The sequence below is a fragment of the Molothrus aeneus genome, chromosome Z (assembly GCF_037042795.1).
Source record: "Molothrus aeneus isolate 106 chromosome Z, BPBGC_Maene_1.0, whole genome shotgun sequence".
NCBI classification, from domain to species: Eukaryota; Metazoa; Chordata; class Aves; order Passeriformes; family Icteridae; genus Molothrus; species Molothrus aeneus.
In genome coordinates, this window is record NC_089680.1 from 34983973 (window position 1) to 34993543 (window position 9571).

General features: G+C 47.9%; 1 protein-coding gene across 1 annotated transcript; it reads left to right on the forward strand.

The window, feature by feature from the left end:
* The first annotated feature begins 6515 nt into the window (after nucleotides 1–6515).
* HTR1A (5-hydroxytryptamine receptor 1A) lies at nucleotides 6516–8746 on the forward strand. Its single transcript, XM_066569065.1, has one exon. The coding sequence runs from the start codon at nucleotides 6610–6612 to the stop codon at nucleotides 7846–7848; it is 1239 nt and encodes a 412-aa protein (XP_066425162.1). The 5' UTR covers nucleotides 6516–6609; the 3' UTR covers nucleotides 7849–8746.
* Nucleotides 8747–9571: the final 825 nt, after the last annotated feature.

Genomic DNA, 9571 nt, shown 5'->3' on the forward strand with positions numbered 1-9571 from the left:
TGCCCCAGGTAAAGGAGATTAATAGATCAGCAAAGACAATATCCTCATGGCCTTTGTCAATGTCACAGTCTGTGTGGGCCTCTCTAACTCCATGTGATTCATCTGTGTAGATAAAGCAAATTGCTTTTCATTTGAAAGGATAAAGTTAGTTTGCAAAGACTAGACATTTATTGTCTGTACATCAGTCCTATTTTCCCAAGTTGTATTTTTAAAATAATAATATTATATTAATTTCAATGTGAGAAAATTGAAATGAAATCATAATAACATAGGTATTTTTTAAACTGGCATGGACTAATATACTATTGAACTGCAGGCACTATTGCTGAGCTCCAGCCAGTGTGCATAAAATTGGAGAGTTTATATATTTTATAAGCAATAATATTGAAATTCTAGCTTCTGTCTTTGTTGATAAGGAGACAATGATGCCATGTAATTTACTTTTAATCTAACGTAGTACTGAAGTTCTGACATGATAAGAGCAGAAGAAGTCATCAGTTGTTATACCTGTAACTCAATTGTAAGATTCATATACCTTAACTTAGTTTTGGAAAATACTGATAAACTCATTTAGATTGGCCTGATAGTTAAAGGTGAGGCCTGTAGAGGCCTAGTTAGAGATGCTTTTTCATAACTTATTGTTCTTATAGAATAATTTTTTTCTTTGTCTCCTCTGAAGTGAAATACTATACATGTATGAAAATGGCAGAAATTATCTTTGCAATAAAACTCTTTAGAGCAAAAATCTCCTTTCACTAAAATTTATTTTAAAATCTTTTAATGTTAATTGTTTTGAATTCCTTCTCATTTAGAAGCTAGTCTTTTTTGGACAGAGGGCATGGGGTAGGGATAACAAACAAAAAAAAACAAACTTGAATGTGTCTGCTAAAATGTATCCATAAATAAAGTCACTAATGAGAGAAAAACTAGAAATTATTACAAAACTTGGAATATATTGGCACTTCTTGTTTAAACAGTTATGCAAATTATATAGAAAACTTGTGAAAATTGCCGAAGACCTAGAACACTCCTGTAAGTGGGTATGTATTTTCTGCAAATAGTTTGAGCTAGTTATGTATTTTGCTGTAAGATGAATGTGAATATTAAGTAAATGCATTAAATAATCTTAATTAGCTATAAGAAAAACCCAGATTTAACCAAGAAGTTCCTCAGTGCTAGTCAGCAATTTTAGAATTGTATATTGGAAGTTATTAAGATGATTTATTTTGCAAACATTGAGAAAATATGAATTGCGACTGAGTATTTTTAATTAGATTGCAAATATCAGAACACAGTTTTTAAAAAACTGTTCAGGTAAGATTCTGGATTCTTGGGACTGCATTGTACCACACAGGTGATTCTTAACCAGCTCCTAATGCACCAGTTCTGTGCATTGCTGCCCCTTGCCTCTGACATGGGTGTGCTGATAAAAACCTCAGCAGAGCTGGAACATTGCTTTGTTCCCCACAGCATGATTAGAGATGACTAAGTAGATTCTCCCAGAGTTTCTCTGAAGTCATACTCATTCTTAGCAGCTTTAGTATCAAGAATGTGCACAAATGGTTAAAAGACATTCTCACAGCTCTTCCTTCATCACAGGTGCACTGTGCTACAGAAGGGGCAACAAAGAAAATGTAGCCTAAATCCAAGTTTTCACAAAATGTCAAAATTCTGAGAAGTCACCATAAACTTATGAAAACTTACATCCAAACAAACATACATGCTTGAAAGTCTCTTTACTTCACAGAGGGAGAATATGAAAGCAAATAGCTTCTAGAATTGATCTTATACTTCTAGACTTGCATAACATCTGCCCGATGATTTAGATAGCAAGCATCTCTGGTAACTGTTTCACTTCAGTGATATTGCTTGAATATACATAACCCCCATTTTAGATGAAATGTTTACCTTCTCTTCTATTACTTCTGAGAGTGCTAGCTGAAATGGATTATCCGCTTTTGTGAGCCCTGCTGAGTTATGCTGTAATTTTAGTTACTACTGTAAGCTCTTGGCAGAGAAAGGCAAAAGTACCATATAAATATGTGTGTATGTTATAAATAATTAGTATCTATCTAATAAAAATGATGACCATAAGGTTGTAGGTAGTAAGGCAGTAAGTTTACAATGAGGCAGCAGAATGGAAAGAGAATAGGACACAGGAACTTACTATCAGCCCACGGTTTTCTATTATGACAGTGTCAAGTGGTATATCTGAAGCAATGGAAAATATGGTCAATACTATGGGAGAAAAAAATGGACAGGCATTTCAGCATTCTGAGATAGTAGTTTTTCCTGTTTCTTACAAATTATTCCTCTGGGTTGACAGGCCCAGATTACTGATCTGCTTCTAACTATAAAAATAAAGAGGGAACAGAAATCTGATTGGCTTTGGTGCAGAGGCACCTGAAGCTGAAATCGCAGCATGTGAACCCAGCTGTACCATCCTCGAGACATCTCAGAGCCATGGAGCAGCACTGCTGCTCAGACATGTCTGGCATGGAGCTAACAGATCTTCCAGGCCTGACTTTGGGTGCCATTGTTCTATGTTTGCAGAACTGGGATTGTTAAAGAGCAGCTTGAGAGATATCTCGGTACTTGGCAGCACTTAGCGCTGAAGCTGTGCTCATGCTGTAGCCTCTGTTAGACCCCAGATGATTCTTAAAGGACCACTGGAATGTCTCATTGCTGCACAGCTCCTAGTGGGCCACAGGTTGCCAGCTCCTGGCTGGCTGGACAGGGCTTCATGGGCAATTATCCAGGCCATTTTCTTGCTCTAAAAGAGGAAAAAATATTAAAATGGCAAAAAGGTGATTAGAAGTTGAAAATTTATGCTTTCTTGTTGTATTATTGTACTGGCTTTGCAGTGTATTTACTCTGACTAGACTAATTGTAGGATTCATAAATTCTTTATCCTGTTCAGGAGTATGAGTTTGACTATCCAGAATTTCACAAACTAGCTATATCCAGAGATAGGACACAGAGGCTCTACTACTGATAGCAAAAGTCACTTAGTTTCCTAGCTGATTCATCTTGTCCACAAAGTCGGGACTAAACAGTTTACCAAATCTAGACTAATTTCGATCCAGAATAGCTTGGCTGAGAGCTATGCAGTTACGACACTAGCTTTGGCCTAAAGATTTTCAGTCACTTTCTAATATCTTTTGGTTTTTTACAGGAGAAAGCTTAAAATTTTTCAACTACTGCAAAATATTTTGTGCTTTATGAAATGTGGGAGCAGATATCCTGAAGTGGATCCTATGGTGAAATGCATATCCTTGTTTGAAGAGGATATATTTCAATGATACAGCCACTTCAAACATTAAGTTCCTGTTTGCTTCTTTGTATTTTAAAGTCACAGCTGTTTCTCAGAAGGTTTCCAGCTGTGTGGAGTAGTAAGAATTCCTTTTGACTACACTTACAAGATGCCTAAATAGAAAATTCAAGAAGGCGCTATAGGTTGCCTTCAGTCACACGTTTCCTTTCACCAGTTTGGAGCTTCTCTCACAGAAATCTGTACACACTCTATCAGTTTCAGTGACCTGAAAGAATTAATTTCCTTCTCTCCCTAGGTCCTTAACCCTTTTCTTTTGAAAGTATTACTGGAATATAATTTTTTGAATATCACAAATACTGTATTTATCATGGTGAAAAGTTAAAAAAAAACAAACCCAAGATTCATATCCTTTTCAAACCAAAGTGTAATACACAACCACAGGAACAAAAAGTTGTGATTGACTTGTGGCATTTCAGTTTTACTTTGACAAATAGATAATCCAGTCATAATCTGAGAACATCAAGAATATGTAGCCTCTCCTTTTCTATTATTGAAAAGTGTGGAATGAAATTGCTCAGAAAAGACTGTTTGGACACCATTGCTAATGCTTTTCTTTTTGTACTTACTGAAGACCCCCTTGTTTGCTGCAGTTGTATCTTAACTGAATAAAATTAGTGTTTTAATTTGACTTTTTAAGGCTGTGTTAAGTTTTCATTTACTCTCAGATCAGGTTGGATTGTATGAGGATATGGTTTTCCTTAAGAATTTCCCTAGGTACTTTACCTAGGTTATCTACAGACATTAGGACATCATTTAGTTGCTTAAAAGTTTTAGTGGAATTTTGGTGTTAAAATGCTTAGGATTAAAGACACTCTCACATCAAAAGAGTGAATTTTCCCTTCTTCTATATCTTCCAACTCCTACTCTCTCCCCTTCATCCCCAGTTGCCTAAATTGCTTCTTAGTTTAATTCGGAAAGAAATGACTTTCAAACCCTGAAAAAAATTAAAAAATTAAAGCCGACTTAAAATTTTTCAGTTGAAAAATGACCCTGTCAACCTTTTCTCATTGAGTTTCTCGCCAAAATTTGTCTGGGATTGACTTCACTTGGCCATGTCAGCGCAAAACATATCTGGAAACGGTTTCCCCAGGAGCCTGCATCCTCTGTGGCTTTGAAATGCTAATTTCAAGATAATCTAATTAGGCAAATGATTCGTCCACCACCATACAAGAAAATTGGGTGAAATTTCCCTGCCTCCCTGACTTGCATTTTTATTTTATTTTATTTTATCAGGCTGATACTAAACAGCAAGAAGCACAAACTTTGATTTCAAGGAAGGAAAACACTCTTGAAAGAGGTAGTTGCTTAGAAGTCAACCATGCCATGCATTTGAGGAGACACTAAAACGAAAATAGGTGTTGATAGTGAAGCAATAATGCATACTTATACATCGATTACATTTTGTTTGTGTCTCAACAGCATTAAGTCTTCATTCAGTAGAACACAGATCTTGTAAATGTTAGTGTGAGACAAAAGGAATGGAAGGGTGCAGCTCTGATCTACTAATCCAGCTAATCTCCATGCTTTGGTCATTCACAGAGGGTATCGCAAGCCTAGGGGCAGAAAATTGCAGTCTCGACCCCTCGTAAAAAGGAACTGGCTGGAATCTGTCCAAGTGTTCACTGAGAGACGGTGAAGGACACCTGAAGCTGTGCAAAGCAGACTCTGTGAACCTCATCTCAAGTTTGATCAAGTTAAAATCAGAAAATCTTCCTGTTAAGCAATTGTTTGGCTTTTTGCATATACTGAGCTTGATGACAGAATTACAGAACAGAATGAAAGATCACTAAAAATACTGAGCTGAAAGATAGTAGAAAACCTATTACAGACATGTGTAGGAGAACTTTTGTTTGACTTTCACGGACAGAGTGAAGCCTACAAACATCACCACTTTTTTTTTCCTTTTTTTTTTTTTTTTTGTAACAGATTCTCCCCAGTTTTGCAACTGTTAGCTCTATTTACTGGGTAACTGAATTGTTTATGATAAGCCAATCCTACACTCTTTATTTAAGATTATTCTCAGTAATATATTTCTCATTTCACTTTCAGACACAGCATTTCCCCTCCTATCGGATTGAACTACAACCTACAACGTTTTTTGTTTTGGGATTTCTTTAATAATTTTTACCACTTCTTTTTGCTGCTGTCGCCGCTGTTACTGTCGTGAGAGGACAGTCGTTTCTCGAGCGTGCTGTACCGCAATTCGCCCGTCGGAAGGGCCGGGGGGCAATGCTGCCGTCCTACGGGGAGCTGGGCGGGCGGGCCGGCAGCCGCTGGGCCGAGGGCACGAACCATCGCCAGCCGGGCTTCCATCGCTGCATCAGCGCTAATCAGCGGGAGCTGTACAGGGCCCGGGCTGTTCAGGCGTCCCTCCCGCGCTCCCGCTTCCCTGCGCCCGCTCCCCGGGCAGCCCGGCAGCTGGCGGCGGCGGCCGGGCAGGGCCGAGCCTCTCGGCCTGTCCTGCCTGTCCTGCCCGGCGGCGGCCGGCCGAGCCCCGGAGCCGCGCCCTGGGGCGGGCAGCGCCTGCCTGCAGGTGGCGATCGGCACCTCCAGCGCCGCCCGCTCGGCGCCGCCGGCCCGGGCAGCCCGGGGAGCGCTGCCCCCGCCGCCGCGGCGGTGCCCGCTCGCAGAACGCCCTGTGCCCTCCCTGCCCTGCCCTCCCCCGGAGCTGGTCCTGAGGGGTAGCCCAGAGCCACCGCTGCCGGGCGCGGAGCTGGGGAGCGATTTGTAAAGGGCGGAGGGTAGGAGGGGGAGTCGTAGAGAATTAATCTGCGGCGTCCCTGTAAACGGGAGGGGGCGAAGGGGAATGACATCTGCGCCCACCCGACGATGGCGACCCAGGGAGCCCACCGCGGAAAGGGAGGAGGGGAGGGGGACGGGGAGGGGCGAGAGTAAGGAGGGAGGGAGGGAGGGCAGGGAGAAGCTAGGGGAGCGCGGAGAGGCAGAGCAAGGGGGAGCAGCCCGGGTGAGCGGCGGAGCCAGGGGCAGAATCTGGGCAAGCGGCGGCAGGAGGGCCGCCCCCGCCGGCGGGGCTGCGCGCTGGGCAGGGGCGGCGGGGATGGGCGGGCGCGGGGCGGCTCCGCCAGCCGCCGTCCTCCGAGCTTCGGCCGCCTCCCGCCGCGCTATATAGGGGAGGGAGGGGTGGTGGAGCGGGGGGTGCCCGGCGTGGCGAAACCGCACGGGGCGCCGATGTCTCCTGCCAGGGGAGCGCACAAGTGACCGGCATCTCTTCCCATGTCTGTCTCCTGAAGCGACCCCCCCACCCCCCGCCCGGCATGGATGTGGCCAACAATACTACCTCCCCAGCGCGCTCCCCCGAGGGGACAAGCGGCCCCGGCCTCGCCGAGATGACCCTGGGCTACCAGGTGCTCACCTCCCTGCTCCTGGGCACGCTTATCCTGTGCGCGGTGAGTGGCAACGCCTGCGTGATCGCAGCCATCGCCCTGGAGCGCTCCCTGCAAACCGTGGCCAACTATTTGATCGGCTCGCTGGCCGTCACCGACCTCATGGTGTCCGTGCTGGTGCTGCCCATGGCGGCCCTCTACCAGGTGCTGAACAAGTGGACGCTGGGGCAGGTCACCTGCGACATCTTCATCTCGCTGGACGTGCTTTGCTGCACCTCGTCTATCCTGCACCTGTGCGCCATCGCTTTGGACAGGTACTGGGCTATCACGGACCCCATTGACTATGTTAACAAGCGAACTCCCCGGCGGGCGGCCGTGCTCATCAGCCTGACCTGGCTTATCGGCTTCTTGATATCCATCCCGCCCATGCTGGGCTGGAGGACGCCGGAGGACCGCTCGAACCCCGACGCCTGCACCATCAGCAAGGACCACGGGTACACCATCTACTCCACCTTCGGCGCCTTCTACATTCCGCTTCTTCTCATGCTGGTGCTCTACGGTCGCATCTTCAAGGCTGCACGCTTTAGGATCCGCAAGACAGTAAGGAAAGCAGAGAAGAAAAAAATCGCCGACACCTGCCTCACCCTCTCTCCGGCCACCGTGAAGAAAGGCAACGGGGAGCCCGGCAAGGGCTGGCGGCGGACAGTAGAGCCCAAGCCCGGCGCTTGTGTCAACGGCGCGGTGCGGCAGGGCCAGGACGGGACCGCCCTGGAGATCATCGAGGTCCAGCACTGCAACAGTTCCTCCAAGACTCACCTGCCGCTGCCCAGCGAGGCGTGCGGCTCCCCACCGCCGCCCTCTTTCGAGAGGCGCAACGAGAAGAACACGGAAGCCAAACGCAGAATGGCTCTGTCCCGGGAGAGGAAGACTGTCAAGACCCTGGGCATCATTATGGGCACCTTTATCCTCTGCTGGCTGCCGTTCTTCATCGTGGCCCTGGTCCTGCCCTTTTGTGACAGTAAGTGCTACATGCCCGAGTGGCTGGGGGCAGTCATCAACTGGCTGGGCTACTCCAACTCCCTTCTCAACCCCATTATCTATGCCTATTTCAACAAAGACTTCCAAAGTGCTTTTAAGAAAATTATCAAGTGCAAATTTTGCCGGCAGTGAAGCCCGCCACTCCGGGACGGGGCAATAGGATCCTGTTACTTCCACCCCCGCCTGCCCCGAGCAGCAGTGTGTCCCCTCCCAGCCCCTGCACAGCCCTCCCGAAGGGCGGGCGACTCCGGCATCCCCTCTCCGCGCAGCGCGCCCGAGTCCCTCGCTTTGCGCCCGCCGGACAAGCCCTGCGGGGCACGGCAGGGCTCGGCTGGGAACGACGGGGGACGCCCGGCCCGGGAGGGCTCCGCGGCCGCCCTCGTCTCTCCCGGCCTCCGCTGCCGGGCGCCGGCGCTCCCGCCTCCCTCCCACTCTCCATCATTCTGGGTAGACTTAAAGTTTGCAGGTCGTTGCTTGTGGTGGCTGTAAACCACAGTGTCTGCCCGAGTAGCATCGGTAAAACAAAACCACCCTATGCAGGAAACCGCCGTGTCGGGGATAATTCTTGGATTTACGAGGCGACGGCAGTGGACTACTGGGTCCGACCTCGGTCTGGGGTTGTGAGTATGGAGGCTTAAGGCGACTCCTCGAGCGGAGGAAGGGGCTTTGGGCGCGTTGCTTCCCTGTTTGTGAAACCCTCAAGTGGATGTTCTTGGGGGAAAACCGCCCGTGTTTAGTAATCTTGCAGAGTACTTACAGCAACGTCCCCGTCTGTTTTACGTGTGCCTGACAGCCCTCCTGGTATGCTAGGACCTGCCAGTTCACCGGGGTTCCCTTTGTTACAACACAGGGAAACTATGGTGGGACTTAAAACCCCAACCGCACGCCTCATTATATATGGAGATTTATGGGGATTAATTTTTTTAAATGCCTTGGACCGAGTGTTTCCCAGCAAGGAAAGGCTTGGCGCCGTGCGACTGTCCCTGAGTACGCCGCGCACGCAACGGCACAGGGAGTTTAAGCAGCCTGCGAAGTAGCGTTTCTTTCTTTTTTTTTTTTTTTCTCTCTTTTTTTTTTTCTTTTTCTTTTTTTCTTCCCTAAGCCGCTTGAAAGTTTCTCCTGAGACGTTGCGGTTGCTTTGGAGTCAGTCAGCAGCGGCACATTTTGCTCGGGAGGAAAAAAAAAAGAAAAAAAAGAAAAGAAAGAAAGAAAGAAAGACAAACAACAACAAAACGATCCAAACCTATCAACCAAAACATTGCCATGTGCTCCGTGGCAGTAGGGGAGGGGCCGAGAACATCAGCCAGCGGCAGTCGCAGGTGGGGAAAACAGCATCTCGCCGCAGACTGGGAAAGGACAGGCTCTTTCCTCCTCCGGGCGAGCCCTGCTGGGGGTAAGCGCGACCTTCCAATGTGACAAGGTCTGAGAGCCACGGCCAGAAGCAGGCAGTGTCCCGAGGGTTCTCCTTGCTGACCTGGCCGGTCCCCAGGGCGGATCTGCAAGCCTCCGCCCGCAAAGAGTACCCCCTCTGCCGCTAGCCCAGCTGCCTGGCCCCGGGAAGCCCGGTGTACTTCCCCTTCCCCGCCTGCCCGGGGCTGGGGCAGGGCTGCGCTGCCCGCCGCAAAGCCCCCCTGCCCCTCCACTGCCCCTGCCTTTCCCTCCGGCTGCGGCCGGGAGCTGGGGTCGCCTTCGGCCCGGGGAGGAGGGAAAGGCGCCGGGCCGGACACCGGCACTGGGCCGGCTGCCGCTTACCCCTGCGACGGGTCGCCTGGAATGAATGCTTGACCAAATATATATATATATATATTTTTCCTGTTTATTTTTGTGTAATCTGTGTTGCTTGTAAGTAAAAGGG